Raw genomic sequence first — 18507 nt, 5'->3', positions numbered from 1 at the left:
GGGGGGGGGGGGGGGGGGCTCATTCAGGCTGGAGCTGCCTGAACAGCTCTGTCTGGCAGAGGGAAGGGTAGGGATGGTCTGGAATTCTAGATGCCGTGGGGGCTGGGGTGGCTGCCTCTGGAGTTGCCCGGCTGTCTGACCTCGGGTAAAACGGACAGCCCCACTGTGCCAAGGGCTCTGTCTCCCTCACGCAGACCTCTTCCTGACGCCCTACTAATGTTTATTCTCATGACGAGCTCCCTGAGCATCCCGGCCAATCAGTCAAGCCCTTGGCCTTGGGGAGGAGGAGGGGGCAGCTCTGACTCCACCGAGCTTCCATCTCTGTGGGTGGTCTCCTAGTTTACAGCCACATCAGAGGCACCAGGAAGGAGAATATTATAAAAGCGGCGCTGCCTGGGGTGGGAAACCCCGATTCGGGGAGGCGGGATGTGGTGTGAGAGAAAGATTTATGAGGAGCGGGTACCGAGGCTTTCAGGGCTGCAGCAGGGGCGGGAGGAAGAGGAGAATTAGCACAAACAGGATCCACCTGTGTCCAAGCAGCGCCCCCTCCCAACAACTCCGGCTGGATGTAGGGTCACGGAGGCTGGGCCTGGGCAATGCCCTCCCCAGGGAGGAGGGGTCAGGGTCGGTCTGTCTCAGGCACAGCCATCTTCCCACTGGTCGCCCCGGTTGGGGGAGGGGTGGGAGGACAGGGAGGCAGGAATCGGTTGCATTAGATTTTCATGTTTCTAATGCAGCACGTCAGTTGCTCATCTGTGGCCTGGACAGAAGGCGGGGGAGGCAGATGACGGATGAGGGACCACGCAGGAGCCCGCTGAGGTGGACACACACAGGCCTTTCCCAGTTAGCAGGACAGGCAGAGTCACGTGGCAGTTTGGTTGCATGGAGATTCGTCCAAATTCGGAGATCCAAATCTAGCGCCATTATTTACTTCCAGAATAGCTAACCTCTTGGCCCCTTCCCCTGCCAGAGGACCCTCCAATGATAGGCAGCCTCTCATTTTAGTTTGGGGGCTCCAGTGGGTTCGGAAAGGGAGAGACCCTCTGAGGGTAACAGGCCCCTCGAACTTGTACAGGGATCTGTGGAGGTAAGAAACCGAGACCTACTAGGGCCCCACGCCCCTCATTGGCTCCTGACAACAATAGGGAAGGAGATTTTTGTGGCTAGGCCGGGTCACAATTCACATCATCTATTCGCTCCCTCATTATATCACTATTGACTGAGGCTCGTAGGGACTGGGCACCCTGCTAGGCATGAAGGGAAAGGCTGATATAGTTTCTGCTCTTATGGAGCTAACACGCTCTTATAAAACTAAGCAGGTGAAAAAGAAATGATGAGGACTATGAATAAAATGCACGAAGCGATAGAGGATACATGTGGGGAGCAGGGGAGCTCTGAATTACGTCGGTCAGGGAAGGCACTTACATTTTATTGACCATCTACTATATGCCAGAGCCTGCAGGCTCTAAGGAAACAAGGGTAAAGATAGCATAACCAGAGGGAGAGACATATAAAGGATGATAACCACACAGGGCATTAGCCCAAAGATCCCAACCCAGTCTGAGGCCCAGTTCATTCATCAATCCATCCAGTATTTGGTACTATTCTTTGCCAGGGCCGTGGGCCTTGAAGGTGAATGTGAGAGGGTCTGGGTGTGTGTGTATGTGTGAGAACAGAGGAGAAATGAGTTGGGTAGATGCTGTGGGCACCCAGGGAGGGCGATGAGTTTTCCTGGGGCATGTCCCTAAGTGTATAGGAAAAATGAGCAATGGGCATGGAGCAGAAGGTCTAGATTTGAGTTGGCAGCTCTGGCACTGGCTGTATGATTTTGGACAAGCCTCTACTTCCTCATCTGTAGAATGGGGATAAGAAAATCTACCCATAGGGTTGTCATGAGAATTAAATGAGGATGCAGAATTAAATGAAGACCTGCTAGCAGGTGTGCTGCTCACCTGTGGGCTGCTAGGGTGGAACCTCACTTCTCTAGGTAAAGAGGGAGGGTGGGCACCCCCAGCCTCAGAGATAGGCCCAGGTCCTGTCCAGTTCTATTTATTTCCTAGCCCTGCCTGAGACAAACGTCAACCCTCCCGACTCTCAGTTTCCCTTGTACCCCTGAGAACATGACTATGTCTGCTATTAGTCCCCCATGAATGACCTCCCTGACACATGGCAGGTGTTTCATGTCATCTCTTCCCCTTCTGTCCGTGGAGGGCTGAGTTCAAGTTGTTGCAGGAGACTGGAGAAAACCAAGCAACGCTTACCGAAATGGAGTTACACTTTATTATTATTATTATTATTACGCGCGGACCCAAAGAAAAATGTCTTTCAAATTCTGGGCAGCAACATGGAGGAAGTTGTCCCTTTTTATATCTTTTTCAGTCCTTTGCCCCCCAAATATGGGGTTTTCCGGTCCCCTTTGCAAGTTCTTAAAGAGCCCTATGTGTCGGGGCTTTGAGACCTCAACCAAAGGCCTGGCCTGGTGCCAGCACTGATAACTTTGTCTGGGGAAGGTTTATGGCCTCTCTGGAATGGGAGTAGTCTTATTTCCTTATCATTTAAGCAAGCAAGCGTTTACAGAAGCCAAAACAGCAGGGTTAAAATTTCAAACAGGAGTTTTTATATAAGATGGATGCTTCAGAGTGATGGGTCATTTTCTCGCTCCAAGAGGAGGAAGGGGGCAATATCTTCCCTGCTCTGAATGGAACTCCTGCTTCATGTCTAGTGTGATGGAAACCTGCCCTGGCTGCTCCCTGGCACAGGCCTATAGGATAAACAGCCATCAGCCACCCACTCGTTTTGACTGCAGAGATGGGCTAGAACAGGGGTGGGCAAACTTTTTGACTCAAGGGCCACAATGGGTTCTTAAACTGGACCGGAGGGCCGGAACAAAAGCATGGATGGAGTGTTTGTGTGAACTAATATAAATTCAAAGTAAACATCACTACATAAAAGGGTACGGTCTTTTTTTTTTTTTTTTTTAGTTTTATTCATTTCAAACGGGCCGGATCTGGCCCGCGGGCCATAGTTTGCCCACGGCTGGGCTAGAACGTCAACTCCAAGTCCCTACCTCTCTCCTCTCCAAAGACACAACACTGTGTCACCCTCATCCCCACAGCTATCTCAGAGTCCACAACTTTCATTCCACCAAAAGGGTTAACGTTTAGAAGGCTAAGCTGTTCCCTCAGCAAACATTTAATGAACATCAAGTAAGAGCCCAATCAGGGGAAGTTCCCAGGGAAAGATAATGCACTCAAAGGTAATTCATACCCAGATGCAAGTGACTAATACACAGGCATTCTAGAAAAGGGATACAGATGGTATACGGAAGATGAGAAGATGGGGACCATGAGAATATTGAATGCACAGAAGACTGAGCGAACTTATTTCTTCTCCCTCTCTCCTTCCCTCCACTCATCCATTTATCCATCTATCCATCCATCCCCTCACCCATCCATCCATCCATCCATGGTCTACTATGTGCTCCTCATCCATCCATCCATTCATCCATCCATCCATCCATCTATATCCATCCATCCATCCCTGGTCTACTATGTGCCTAGCACTGTGCTAGTCCCTAGGAATTGCACTGAACAAAACAGCCCCCTGCCCTCCTGGTACTTACAGTCTAACCAGGAGACAGAAGAGGAGCTAGACTGCCTATTTGCCCTGACTCGTGTCCTATTTGTCAGAAGTTGCCAACTGGCAAACCTCATGGAGCCCACAGTCCTGTTTTATTGGGCTTAAATTGTATATTTCAATTTTAAAAACGAACACAAATTCCAGATCCCTGGCTTCCTTTGGAAACCAATCGTGGCAGCATCAGGCCCTTATCTCACATGGTAGACATCGCTGAGCGGGCCCCAGCTGCTGCCTTTGAAGGGACCATCGGTTCTCACGCCCAGCACGGTCCCCACTGCTCTTTGTCATCTCGCTGAAGCTGAAGCTGAGCAGCAGATACCCTTTCCACAGAGCTGGTGCTGTTGTCTCCTTACAGTGGGGAAGCATTTCTCTACGCCTATCCCTTTTCCTACCACCTGTCCCTTCACTCACCGCCTGGCTGATATCCTGTGAGCAGCTGTGCAGGCAACCTCTAATTTAACTAATTCCCTTCTGAAGATGGCAATGAGCTCAGTGCAAATCTTCAGGAAACACACACCCCTGCCCTTCCTGCAAACCCAGGGTGGGAGGTGAGGAAAATGGACACGAAGCCCATCCCCTCTCCTGCCGTCACAGCCAGCCTCCCTCCTGCCCAGGAAGCATGTCCCAGGCAGGCGTCCACAGGCCCCGGAGAAGAGACGTTCTGTAAAGAGGCTGGCACCTGCCAGGCGCCCTGCATCCCCCAGGGCAGGGCTGGCACCGGGCAGGGTGAACTCTGTAGGAACAGGCACAATTATTACTAAGAAAGCCCATGGCGCCTGGCTGATGTGGCTCAGTGGTTGAGCGTTGACAGCGTCGACCTATGAACCAGGAGGTCAGGGTTCAATTCCCGGTCAGGGCACATGCCCGGGTTGTGGGCTCGATCCCCAGGAGGGGGCACACAGGAGGCTGCTGATCTATGGTTCTTCCTCATCACTGGTGTTTCTATCTCTCTCCCCCTCTCCTTTCCTCTCTGAAATCAATAAAAATATATATTTTTTAAAAAGCCCATGGCAGCTGAGGGACTCCTCCATTCAGAGGGCCTGGGTGAGGAAACCACGTTTTGGAGGATGAGGAAAGACTCACAAGTTAAACTGCTGAACTCCTCACAGACACATCAAGGCAAGAGCAGGGAAAGCGACTGGGACAGAGTCAGGGAGGACAAAACGAAAAGCTCCAGCCCCGGAGAGTATCCTGCTCAGTGAAATACATCACTCAGGGAAAGACAAGTATCACATGATCGCTCTCATATGTGGAATCTAAGTAACAAGATAAACTGACGAGCGGAGTGGATCCAGAGACACGGAAGCATGGAGCAGAGTGCGGAATCTCAGAGGGAAGGCGGGGGAGGGTGGGTGGCTGGGAGGTGATCCACCAAAGACCTTGTATGCATATATGCATAACCCAGGGGTCCTCAAACTACGGCCCGCGGGCCACATGCAAATACAAATATTGTATTTGTTCCCGTTTTGTTTTTTTACTTCAAAATAAGATATGTGCAGTGTGCATAGGAATTTGTTCATAGTTTTTTTTTAAACTATAGTCCGGCCCTCCAACGGTCTGAGGGACAGTGAACTGGCCCCCTGTTTAAAAAGTTTCAGGACCCCTGACTTAGAATATCTATCTTGTTGGGTCATCAGAAGAACAGAACTCTCCAGGAGCCCACAGAAGTCACCAATGAAATCATCTTTATGTAATACTTCAACAATCCTATATAATAAAAGGGTAATATGCAAATTGACCCTAACAGCGGAACGACCGGGAACGACCAGTCACTGGTGGTCAGTGCGCTCCCACAGGGGGAGCTCCGCTCAGCCATAAGCTGGGGAGTGGGCCTAAGCAGGCAGGTGGACATCCCCCAAGGGTCCTGGACTGCGAGAGAGTGCAGGGCTGAGGGACCCTCCCAAGTGCACAAATTTTCGTGCACTGGGCCTCTAGTAAAGAATTAAAAAAAACAAAACTCCAGCCCGAGAATCCTTTAAGGGTTGCAGGGCTGAGGGACCCTCCCAAGTGCACAAATTTTCATGCACTGGGTCTCTAGTAAAGAATTAAAAAAAAAACACAACTCCAGCCCGAGAATCCTTTAAGGGTGTGTAGGCTGACCCCTCCATCGTCTGAGCCTCTTCTGCATTATTCCTCCCAAATGGCCAGCCCAGCTGTGCTTGGACACCTGCATGTGACGGGGAGCTCACCCCCTCACCAGGCTGCCCATGTGAGCTCTGGCTGACTTTCCCATTCTGTATATTGCGCTGAAGTATGTCTCCCTCTTTGTTGGCCCCGCTGGTCCTGGTTCTACCGATAGGGAGCCACATGAAACAAGTCCTCCACCTGGACTGTTTCTAAACCTGGCTCTATGTTATTTAAAAAAAAAAAAATAACGGTTTCCTGAGCTCCAATCTAGATATTCTGTTCTAGGGGGACATCTCATCCACTCTGACTTCTAGTAGCAGCACCTCCACTGCTTCTGCATGGATGGGACCATGCCTCTCCCTTGCACAGTCTTGGTGTGACTGTCCTCAGGACACGCTGTGGCCCCCCCAGGTTTCTTCATCCCCTGGAATTTGATTTTTTTGAGCCGAGAGGCACCCGGCCGGAAGGAACCCAGAGCTGACTTCTCCAGAGACTGCCCACACGTCCCTGCCTCCTAGATCCTGGCAGAGCCCCGGGTCCTGACCTGTCCGAGATGCGGGTCTTCATTGTTTTTTTGGATTCTGTGAGCCTCCCACAAGAGCCCCGGGTCCTGACCTGTCCGAGATGCGGGTCTTGTTTTTTTGGATTCTGTGAGCCTCCCACGTATTTCCAATACATCCCCATGTTGCCCGAGTCAGCCAAAAGCTATTTCTTTTCCTCGCAAAGAGCCCTGCCCAATACAGAAGGCGCCTGAGAATCTGAATGTCATTCTGATGGAAACAGTCTTTTGGGGGCCACATGGAGATGGCACTGCATCAGCAGAGAAGGGGGACATTAGGGAGAAACAGCATCCATCGGATTTCCTCTCCCCAGATCCCCTTCTTCTGCCCCAAGACATTTCCCCCAGATTTTCCAGCCACCGTTTCAGAGGCTAAGCCTCTACCCGGGCGGGAGAGACAGCCCTCCACTGTTCCCCGCTCCCTCGCTCTCCCCCATGAGCTGGGGTAGGAAGCAGCAGGGGCACCAGGCCTCCGGATTGGACGCTCAAAGACCTCACGGAGAGAGGTCAGCCCTTGAAAAATTCCTCAAGTCAAAGGGCTCGGGGCTTGGGTGCCACACAAGGCCCTCACTGTGTGCGCACATTGTCTGCCCCATAAAAGGGGCCGGGCCTGGGAAAAGGGAGCCGGTCTCCAGGCGACTGGGCAGGCTGCTGGGGAATGCCAGGGCCCTCCCCTCCCCCAGGCACCAGGCAGCAGGGCCAGGCCTCCGAGGGGGAGGGGCAGGGGTGCCAGGGTGGAGGGGTGAGTCCAGAAGTCCAGTGTCACTGCAGGTGGTGCTGCCTGGCCTGCGGGAGGCAGCGAAGGAAGCCACGAGGAAGGTGACGTTAGGCCTGTCCTAGCTCCCTCTCCCATCCACCCCTACATGTGCCTACAGGAAATGGCAGGGCCTGTCCTTGTTCAAGGAGAGTCTGAGGGTAGGGAAGTGGTGGGGGAGACATAAGGACTTTGTTCCCTAGAGCCAAGTGCCTCAACACGGAGGTGTGTGTCTCAGCTCTGAGCTCCCCCGACTAACTCTGAGAGGGGACGGACTCCACCCTCATCTTCTCATCTTCAGAGACCAGATCCCCTCCCCCACGGTTCTGGCAGCGGGCCCTCCAGCACACCCAGCTGAACCCAGACGCATGCCAAGTGGCTTCCTTCCGCCTGGCTCCCAACGCCGCTATATTCACCTGCAATTAGTAACTGCAATTACTTGTTAATAACAGTTACCGTTGCAGCGCCTGTTCCGACAGGCTAAGCCCTGGAGCAGCCCCACCCAGGCTATCATTTCTAATCTTTTCCATAACACTTCACCACAGACGTGGCACGGTCCGGCCTTACCGCTGAGGAATGTGAGGGTCAGAGGTCAGACGTGCCCAAGGTCACGGAGCGAGAGGGAGGATGGAGAGCCAGGCGGCCTGCCCGGGACTGGCCACTCAGCTTTGCTCCCTCCCTGCTGGGGACTGACAGTCCTCAGGCCTCATCGCAGGCAGGGAAAGCTGCTCTCTGAAAATGGGGTCATGTGGGGGTCTGGTTTGGCTCCCCAACCAGAACGCAAGGAAGCCCAAAGGCCAGGCTCTCACTGGGCCTGTCCCATCAGCAGGGTGGCCAGATAAAACACAGGACAGCCGGTAATCTAACTGCCAGATAAAAACAAATCATGTTGTCGAGTCTGCACCAAATATTGTGTGGGATATACTTATACTAATTCACCGTCTATCTAAGTATTAACTGGGCATTCTATATTTTTAGTTGCTAAATCGGCAACTCTACCCCCCAAGCCACGTCTGGTGATGCCAGCTGTGAGTTCAAACCCTCCGCAGGTGGCACAGTGAGGAGCGGAATGCCCTGGTCACCAGGGGGCCAGTTAGAGGCACTGCGAGGCTTCAAGGCAGCCCAGACGCCCCGCAGTCCTCACACCCCCGAGGTGGAGGCTGGGGCCTTTGGGTCATCAGCTGGATGAGAAGGAGGGGGACCCCAGGGATAGCATGGAGGACACAGCGGGTAAGGTTCCCAAATTCTAGGGCACTGAGTGTTTTCAGGGACAGACTCCCCCCACCCGCCAGGGCATTCTCAATCCTGAATTCTCCCATCATGACAACAGCGTTTAGCAAGAGCATCCACTCATTCATTAATCAAGTCATCTCACTAGCCTATGTTGCCCTGTGGCAGACACCGTGCTAGGCTCCCAGGACACGGTGGTTACACAACGGAGGCACAAGACCGCATCACACTGAACACACTGAACACACCCATGAGGGAGAGGAGCGAAGTGCTCTCACGGAGCCTCACAGCACCCCCGTGAGCTCAGTGCTAAGGCGAAGGCAGCGGTATTCTGATCCCCACTTTACAGACGGGGAAACTGAGGCGCAGGAAGGTGAATCGGCTTGGCCGAAGCCACAGAGCAGGTGAGGGGCAGGGCTGGGACCTCAACCCCCACCTGCCACCTGCGAGCTCCGATTTTCTGCATTTTATCCCCTTTCCCGGTTGAACCCTCTTGGGGAAATGTCTGACGTGTGTTAGGAGGTCTCCTCTTTAACACCAAAGTGCAGGGAAAAGAACAGAGAGAGCCTGTCGATGCTGCCTTGGTGATTTATAAAGAGGAAGCAGTCCCAGGGCAATTTCCACACAGTGCCAACTTCCACACCCGAGCTACAGGATGGCTACAGGGACCCCTGGCACCCCAGGGCTCCAGCAGGGCGGGGCCGCCTGACTCCAGGTGAGCACTTTCCTGTAAGGGTGAGGTCACAGGTTCCTGTGCTTGGCCGCCGGGCTATCACGTGGATTCCCCTCCCGTGGACCTCAGGTGCCGGGTGCTGCAGGTGTGGGCACGCATTCGGGGCTCAGTGGGCCGGCGTTCTCCGCACAGCACAGCGCCTGCGCTCGGGAGAGAGGGAAGCATGACAGGAGGACAGGGCAGTCCAGGACGGTCAGGGCTGGATCCCAGATGCCCCTGGCATCCGTTTCGATTTGGGGCTCAGAGCCTCAGTTTTCCTTGTTTATAAAATGGGAACAGTCATCGTACTCCAGAAAGCTGCTGGGAGGGTTCGACTGGAGAATCGATGAAGACCCCCTAGCGCGACGCTGGCCATGGAAGGACACAGAGGTCTGTCCCAGGACAGTGGTGACGACACGCCCCCATCTGCAGACAGCTCATGTTTATTCACCTGTGCGGTCACTCACTTCTCAACCCAGACTTTCAGCACCGACCTCGGGCCCAACACCAAAGCCCTGCGCAGTGGTCATCAGGAGGCGTGGCGCCGTCCACAATGCCTTTAAAGAAGTTCGTCCCACAGCAAGGAGGCCCTGGAGAGGATTACGCTGAGCGAAACAAGCCCGTCAGAGACAGACAAGTATCACAGGATCTCACTCATCTGTGGAATCTGATGAAAATAAACTGATGAACAAAATAGATCCAGAGACATAGAAGCATGGGACAGACTGAGGAATCTCAGAGGGATGGCGGGCGTGGGTGGGTGGGAAGAGATTAATCAAAGAATTTATATGCATCCCTAGTCGATCTGGCTCAGTGGATAGAGCATCAGCGTGTGGGCTGAAGGGTCCTGGGTTCGATTCCGATCAAGGGCACATGCCTGGGTTGCAGGCTTGATCCCCAATAGGGGGTGTGCAGAAGGCAGCCAATCAATGATTCTCTCTTATCATTAATGTTTCTATCTCTCTTCCTCTCTGAAATCAATAAAAATATGTTAAAAATAATAAAGTGTATCAATTTGTCTTTAAAAAAAGAATTTATACGCATATATGCATAACCCATGCACACAGACAATAGTGTGGTGAAGGCCAGGGCCTGGGAGCAGGTGCAGGCTAGAAGGGGTCAATGGGCGAAAAGGGGGACATCTGTAATACTTTCCACAATAAAGATTTTAAAAAAAAGAAGTTAGTCCCGTATGAGTCCCAGACTCCCCCTCTCCTCTTGCTCTGGTTCCTGGAGCAGGTGTGTGATCTCTCTACACTGTGCTTCCTCACCTGTGACATGCACTCCCGCCCCCCCGCCCCCCTCCCAGGAGTGCTGAGCAGATGCTGGCAAACCAGGAGTGCTGAGCAGAGATGTGCTGGCAAATGCTTAACACCCGGCTCTCTGAGGAGAGCGCCGGAAGCCCTGGTTTACAGCACTTGCCAATTTCTGTGGTGCAAACACCCTCACCGGGCCCACTGTGACTTTCTCTTGGACTGAGTAGGAGATGAGAGAGAAAAGGGGGGTGTAAGAATGCCACCAAGGTCAACCCTGACTCATACCAATAACTCATCACCTCCGAAACCACTCATTCAATCAACAGACATTTCCTGATGATACAAGACAGCATCTGGGTGTGTGTGTGTGTGTGTGTGTGTGTGTGTGTGGTGGTGGTGGTGGGGGGATGCACAAGGCACTTTAATGGGAATCATTTGCATGATTTAGTAGGACAGTGTAGCCTGTTTGTAGTCTGGAAGGATGGTAGTTTAGGGGTGTTTCAAACAAACAAACAAAAAAAGATCTTCATGTCCTCCCCAACCAATAAAACAGAAAAAAAAAGAAATCATAGGGAGAGGGGAGAATAAAAGGGACGGTAACAATACATCATTGCTGGAACGGAAGAGCAGACATTCTAGGAACCAGGCCACAGGTGAGGCAGAGGAGGGGAGGGTTCCAGAGGCCCTGGAGGGAGGGGCTGGGAGTGCAGGCTTAACTGCTTCTATGCCCCCCTCACCCCAACAACCCTCACCAACCCCATCCAGGCTCTGGTAATGAGCAATCTTTTTTTGTTGTTGTTTGTCATGATCAATGTCTTGATTTTTGAAAATCAAAGCTGGAGTTTTGGTACATTCTGTGGGCAACAGTAAAAAATTTTGCCTCTTTTTTTAAAACAATTTCAAATACCTGCCTAACAGTTACTCTAGCACACCGAAACATCAAGAGCCAAGACTTGATACACAGGTGAGTAAACACAGGAACCCCAGGCCTGTGTGGACTGTACTGCTGAGTCCTAAGGTAGGCGAATCTCAGGTCCCATGATGCCCATTTAAAGTTACCCCTTAGGCTGGGGTGGGGTGATGACAGCTGCTAATGGGATACTCCCTGTGTGTTGAGCACCAGGAATATAGAAGAGAATAAGACACTGGCCTTATTCTTGCAGAAGAGACAGTCACCGAAGAGCCAATTATAACACAATGTGATGTGGGCAGCAAGGGCACAGTGAGGTATGTGTTAAGTTATACAGAGAGGTGGCTGTGAGCACTGATGGCAGCATGGGGTGCATCCGGGAAGACTTCACGGAAGAGGTGACACCTGACCAGGCTTTGAAGGAAGAAAGGAAATTGGCCAAGTGAACCAGATAGAGAGGGCATTTCAGGCAGCAGGAGGCAGAATATGCTGAGGCAAAAGGGGGCATGTTTGAGAAGCACAAGTTGTTTGCTGTTCCTTTGGAATAAGCAGGAAGGCCGGAAGTGGAGGCGCAGAACTAGAGGAGGGCAGACATGCCAGGACTTTGAATTTGAACTTGAGGGCAATGATGCACCAGCGAAGGGTTACACAGGGGATGCACAGGGGCATGGGAGCACTGAGGCCAAGGCTGCAGGCCTGAAGCCAGCTAAGCTGCTGGAGACATGCAGGTAAGAGAAGCAGCAGAGAGACAGCAGGGCTGAAGAAAACTGAGCTTGAAATCCACGTTCTTTATTCCTCCTTCCTCTTGTGGTTCTCAAGATGGATCGACCTTCGCTCATCCCAGAGGACAGCACCAACTCTAGGTCACACCTATTCCTGAGCCAGGCCTGGGGGTGGGGTGGAGTGGGGTGCTGGTCCAAAAGCCCTAGCCAGGCTTCCCTCCAAGGACAATCCCCCAAAGTGGTGGGATCTTGAAGTGCTGAGCCAGGAGTCCTGCTTCCCTGCAAAAGTGGCTCTGGGACCCTCTACCTCTACTCAGAAGATGAAAAGTCCCCTCCCCCAGGTCACTAGCCAGGTAGCAGAGCGGCCTTGGGGCCCAGGCTGGTTAACAGAGTCTGGGAGCTGGAGTCTGCCAGGGGGAAAAAGTGGGCGGCTCCTGCAACTCCCTCACCTGCAGGGATACCTGCCAGCAGGAAGGCCCCGGATTGGGTGGGAAAGACGGGCTCTGGGGCTGAGAAAGGAGAAAAGGGAGCAGCTTGCTCCTGGTGGGTTCCCTCTCAGTCCAGAGAGGGTGGACTGTCATTATCATCTCAAAGGGGGAGGAAAGGGGCTGTGGGAGCTCCCCCCCCCCCCAGCAACTCTCCCTCTCAGGAGACTGAAGGGGAGGCTGGGCAGGGCCTGAGGAAGGCAGCCCAGGCTGGGCCAAAGCTGCCCTGGACAGTGGGGCTGGCCCGCCACCTGCTGGCCACTCTTGGGAGTGGGGATAGGAATGTGCAGGGAAGGACCGGGATTCTGAGCCTCTGGCATCAGTTTGGAGAAAGTTGGGGATGTATTGAGGTGAAGAGAGGAAGTTTGCAAAGAGTGCAAACGGAGTTCTGAATGAGAAGCTGCTGTGTCCGCGGGCAGGGAGTTCCTGTCACAAACATTCAATGATGCAGAGCCAACTTCCAGCCACTGGATGAGTCTCCGCTCCTCACTTCTCCTTTCCTTCCCACCGAGGGGCAAGAAGAAGACTGCTGTTCTCCAGACCCGATTAAAACACGGGCAGAGAACATGACTGAGATGCAACGTGAGAAATTCCTTTAGACAAAACGGTGTCCCCGCCAGTGTGCACAGCCTGAAATTCACACATTGGCCACGCCCGTGGGTTACAGGGAGTGAAGACCGAGGCCATTCACTGCATTGCAACCTCGTTCACTGTGCCCTTCCACCATATCACCCAGCCTATGGGCACCGGAGGACAGAGGTCAACACGGTTAAAGCTGCAAGAAGGTTGCAACAGCCTGCAGTAATAATGGACACTTTCATGGGTTTTTTGTTTGTTTGTTTGTTTGTTTGTGGGTTTTTTTTTTTTACATTTTTATTGATTTCAGAGAGGAAGGAGGGAGAGGGAGAGAGAGATAGAAACATCAATGATGAGAGAGAATCATTGATCGGCTGCCTCCTGCACTCCCCCTATTGGGGATCTAGCCCGCAACCCGAGCATGTGCCCTTGACCGGAATCGAACCTGGTCCGCAGGCTGATGCTCTATCCACTGAGGCAAACCAGCTAGAGCTATGGTTTTGTTTTTATTTTTTGTTTGTTTGTTAATCCTCATCCAGGGATATTTTTCCATTGATTTATTTTTTATTTTATTTTTTTCCCCATTGATTTCTTAGAGAGAGTGAGAGGGGGAGAGACAGAGAGAGAAATATCAATGGGAGAGAGACACATTGATCGGCTGCCTCCTGCATGCCCCACACTGGGCATGTGCCCTTGACCAGATCGAACCCAAGACCCCTCAAGTCTGCAGGCCGACGCTCTATCCACTGAGCCATACCAGCTAGGGCAATATATCCTTAAATTGCATTTACTGTCTATCAGCACTTTTGTATTAACTCAGATTTTAATCTTACTTACATTTATTAACCCTACAAGGTAGGTATTATTATCACTCCCACTTGGGTGTAGTAACTTGCAAAGGTCAGCCGACGCTCTATCCACTGAGCCATACCAGCTAGGGCAATATATCCTTAAATTGCATTTACTGTCTATCAGCACTTTTGTATTAACTCAGATTTTAATCTTACTTACATTTATTAACCCTACAAGGTAGGTATTATTATCACTCCCACTTGGGTGTAGTAACTTACAAAGATCATAGAGCAGTGGTTCTCAACCTGTGGGTTGCGGCCCCTTTGGCGGTCGACCGACCCTTTCACTGGGGTCGCCTAAGACCATCCGGCATATCAGATATTTACATTACAATTCATAACAGTAGCAACATTACAGTTATGAAGTAGCAACGAAAATAATTTTATGGTTGGGTCACAACATGAGGAACTGTATTTAAAGGGCCAGAAGGTTGAGAACCACTGTCATAGAGGTACAATGGCGTAGAGACTGGATTTGAACCCGGAGAGCCCAGCTCTGAAGGCTGTGTTCTTAACCATCGCACCGTGCTGCCATTTATTAGCTCAGCCTCCACACAGGAAGTGGCTTTCCTGGCAAATAGGTTTTTAAGTACCTACCCATCACCAAATCATGGCCAACCCTGACTAAGCCAGCAGAGAACTCGAAACCAAGGCCAAACACTGGGTTAAAGAGAAACAGGATTGCAGAGACCGTGCGGGCATGCAGTCACCGGGTGCACTGCCGACAGACTGCGCAGGCCAGAGGGCCCGGAGACAACACCTCTGCAGAAAGCGTCCCCTGAGCTCAGAGCTGAAGGACAGTGCTCTCCATAGATAAGCACACGGCAGAGATGCACAGGCTTCGTGACAAGAGCCCCGGGCAAGCACCGAATGGAAGACAACACAGACCAGATCAGAACCGGGGCCACGCACATGACCACTGTGGTTAAGATGACGTGGTTTCTCGTCAGGAAAGGGAAGACTGACACTGAACCTGCTCAAGATGCTTCCATGGTGACTATACTGAATATGTATTGTAAACTCCATCTCCCACTCAGTCATTCCCAACCTGGGCTAACTTCTCAAGGGATGAATGTGGGTGCAGCCTGCCTGTTAGGATAACAGAGCGTCTGGGGTACTTAGTGAATGGGTGCATGAATTCATTCATTTAATACGTATTTCCTGGGTGCCTGCTACACGGCCTCCTTTGGACACACAGGGATGCAACTTTCTCTGCAGCCCCCATGGCCATCCGCAGGTGGCCTGTCAGAACTGCCCTGGACAGGGAGCTGCCACATCTCCACAGGTGGGCTCACTTCCTGGACTAGTAGTACTTACCTCCTATCTCTACCCACAATGTGGAGGAGAGACCTAGTCTTCACCTGCAGCTCCAGTGAGAAAGGCCTGCTCCCCACTCACCTGAGCCCCGAAGGCTGTCTTGCACTCACCTGGTGCTCAGTAACTACCTATGGAACAACCCCTGCGATGACCTTGGGCACACCTGTCTGGTCTCTGCCCCGGAGAGCTGACCATGAAAAGAGGCTGCAAGGAGTGTCGCTTCTACCCACCTCTGGTGTTAAGAGGCCAGGCCACCAGCACATGTAAGAGCTGGGCTGCACACCCAGCCACTCTGGTCCCTGGGGTTTTAGTGAGGACTGTGGGCCTCTATTGGTTTCCTTTAATCTCGTAGAAACCTCATTTAATGGGGGGAGGATGCCTGAGGCTGAAAGAGGTGAAGCAACTATTTCAGATCTTCCAAGTTTTCTGTCTTTAGAAAGGTAAGAGGGTGTATAATATATAAGGCTTCCAGTTGGCTCTGGGCTGCACCCCATATGAAACACATGGAGATGCTCGCAGCAAAGCATATGGCCAAGCACAGTGAATGGTATAAACAGACTATTACAGTCTCCTGTTCCTTCAGCTCAGGGTTGGCTGTCAAATGGATTACAACATCTGTTTTAGTTTCTAGAGCTTCTGAGATTTGCAGGTAAAGGATTGAGGACCTGTAGGTGCCTCACGCCTGGCACGCTGTAACCACATGGCAAATGCTCGTCTCCCTCCCTCCAGCCGGCCTCTGCACCACCCAGCCTCACCGAGCCCCACCAGAGTGAGATAAGCCTCATCTCCTCTCTCGCCTGCAGCTGGCAGGCCTGCAGTTCCGCTTACCAGTCTGTGTGGGCATCGTCGATCACCAGCAGGACCCTGGGCCTTTGAACAACCGGTGTGGAGGGAGCCAGAGGCTCCACCGGCCCCGCGGGGGCCTGCGAGGTCTGCTTCATGGCACTGGAGAAGGAGCTGAAGAGGCTGGACCCGGGCGAGGAGAAGGAGGCCGCCAGGGGCTGGGGGTGCCTGCGCTCCATGGCCGGGGACGAGGGCGAGCTGGTGGAGCTGTCCGGGCGGTGCAGGTCCGCCATGTAGCCATTGGGCAGGTTGGCCACGAAGCTGCTGTCGGAGAGGCGTCGCCGGAGGAAGTTCATGGCTGCAGATGGAGAGATGGCTGGTTCCTCCGCACGCGGGTCTAGGAGAGGCCGGGGCACAGGCTGCCAGGAGACAGAGTAGGGGGTCTTGGACCAGAAGGGCAGGGGAATCCCACACAGGTCGGCGTCAGCGGTCTCTGATTACCTGTGGAAATAAGCCAACACACACGTGAGCGGAAACGACCTCCGCCCCTAGGAGCAAACAGACCTGGCCCCTCCCTACCTGATGCTGGAGCAACATCAGTGGGGCACCCTTTAGAAAAGATGTGATTAGAGCACACCCTTTTAACCCACAATTTCCACTCTCTGGAATTCTAGCCCAAGAAAGGAATCTGAGTTCCAGGTAAAGCCTCCTGCACAAATGTATTTCCCCCAGCATTCTTTGCACTAGCGAAATCCTAGAAAGGATCTCAATGCTCAATCCCGGGACGGCTGAGTAAATAAAGCACAGAACAATCACTCGGTGAAACCTTGTGTGGCTATTAGAAAGGGGACTTAAAAAAGGATTTTGGGTAACAAAACAAATTCACGTTGGAAATAAAAAGATCACGATACAAGAGTATAGGTACAGAATGACTACAACCACATAAAAGTTCACTAACCGATTTGACTCAGTGGATAGAGTGTCGGCCTGCGGACTGAAGGGTCCCAGGTTCGATTCTGGTCAAGGGCATGTACCTTGGTTGCAGGCACATCCCCAGTAGGGAGTGTGCAGGAGGCAGCTGATCCATGTTTCTCTCTCATCGATGTTTCTAACTCTCTATCCCTCTCCCTTCCTCTCTGTAAAAAAGCAATAAAATATATATATATACACATATACGTGTGTGTGTATATGTGTGTGTGTGTGTGTGTGTGTGTGTGTGTGTGTGTGTGTATATATATATATATTTAAAGTTCAAATACCAAAACGTTGGAAACAATATACATCGGAATATTAATGCTAACGGTGGTCATATCAGGGTAATGCAATTACATGGTTATTCCCCCCTCTCTTTGTGTCCACTGGTATGAGATTTATTACATCCCCTCAGAAAGTTCTCTGGGCCACTTTCTGGTCTGTCCACACATCCTCAGAGTCAAACACTCTTCTGATGTATTAATTTTACCTCTTCTTGAACTTCATACAAATGTAATCAATGTATTACTTTTTTGTACACAGCGTCTTTCCCTCAACATGATGGTTTTGAGACTTAGCTGTGCTGTCTGTATCCACAGACATTCTGTTCTTCATCACAGGGCAACATCCCACTGGACGGATAACCCAATTATTACTGCATTCTCTTGTTGATGCACATTTGAAATGTTTCCCGTTTGGGGGTATTGTGAATAGACTTGTTATACGGATTTTTATTTAAGTATTTTTGGGTGAAGAGAGACTTTGCTTTGTCAATATTCATACCTAGACATTAGTTTGTTGGGTCATGGGATAGGCATATGTTTAACTTTATAAAAACTGTCAAAAAAATTTCCCCCAGTGGTTGTGCTATTTTGCACACTTCATTTGAGAGTTCCAGTTGCTCCACACCCTTACCAACACTTGGTTGTTATTCGTCTTTTTCATCTTAGCCATTCTAATGGGTGTAGAATAGTACCTTACTGCGTTTTTTCATTTATTTTCTCTGATACCTAATGAGGTCAAGTGACTTGTATGGGTTTCCTGGCCACTGATATATCTTCTTTTGTGAAGTGTCTGTTCAAGTCTTTGGCCCATTTTAAACAGGTGGGCTGTTTATACTTTTATTATTTATTTGTAGGAATTCTTCCTACATTCTGGATATGAGCCTTTTGTCAGATATGTATATTGTGAATATTTCCTCTCAGTCTTTGGCTCGCCACCCTTCCATTTCCTTCATGAGCAGAGGTTTGGCAGAATAAAATAACTTACAAAAAGCAAATTGTTACTTGAGATAAAAACATCCCAAATGAGAAAAATAAATTATACCATAAGATGAGACCATACTGCCATGGCCAGTGTGGCTCAGTTGGTCGGAGCATTGTCCCATGCTCTGAAGGGTAGTGGGTTCGATTCTTGGTCGGGGCGCATATAATCAATGTTTCACTCTCACACACATTTTCCCATTCACTAAAATCAAAGAAGGCATGTCTTTGGGTGAGAATTTAAAAATATTTAATTTTTTAAAAAAAGGATGAGACCATATTTTGGTTATTAAAATATTATATATATATATATATATACACACACACACACACACACACACATATATATGTA

At 51.1% G+C, this 18507-nt stretch overlaps 1 protein-coding gene across 1 annotated transcript in view; it reads right to left on the bottom strand.

Moving 5' to 3' along the window:
* The window catches only part of LOC102250214 (synapsin-3), a gene marked incomplete at its 3' end in the record, with an annotated part of 79383 nt that overhangs the window by 37025 nt on the left and 23851 nt on the right, over window positions 1–18507 (bottom strand). The window contains exon 2 of the mRNA XM_014532297.1: window positions 15967–16422. Within this exon, the coding sequence (XP_014387783.1) occupies window positions 15967–16277 (311 nt within the window). The remainder of the gene's footprint in view (window positions 1–15966; window positions 16423–18507) is intronic.

The sequence above is a fragment of the Myotis brandtii genome, unplaced genomic scaffold (assembly GCF_000412655.1).
Source record: "Myotis brandtii unplaced genomic scaffold, ASM41265v1 scaffold876, whole genome shotgun sequence".
NCBI classification, from domain to species: domain Eukaryota; kingdom Metazoa; phylum Chordata; class Mammalia; order Chiroptera; family Vespertilionidae; genus Myotis; species Myotis brandtii.
This window is presented reverse-complemented; position numbering and strand designations above follow the sequence as displayed.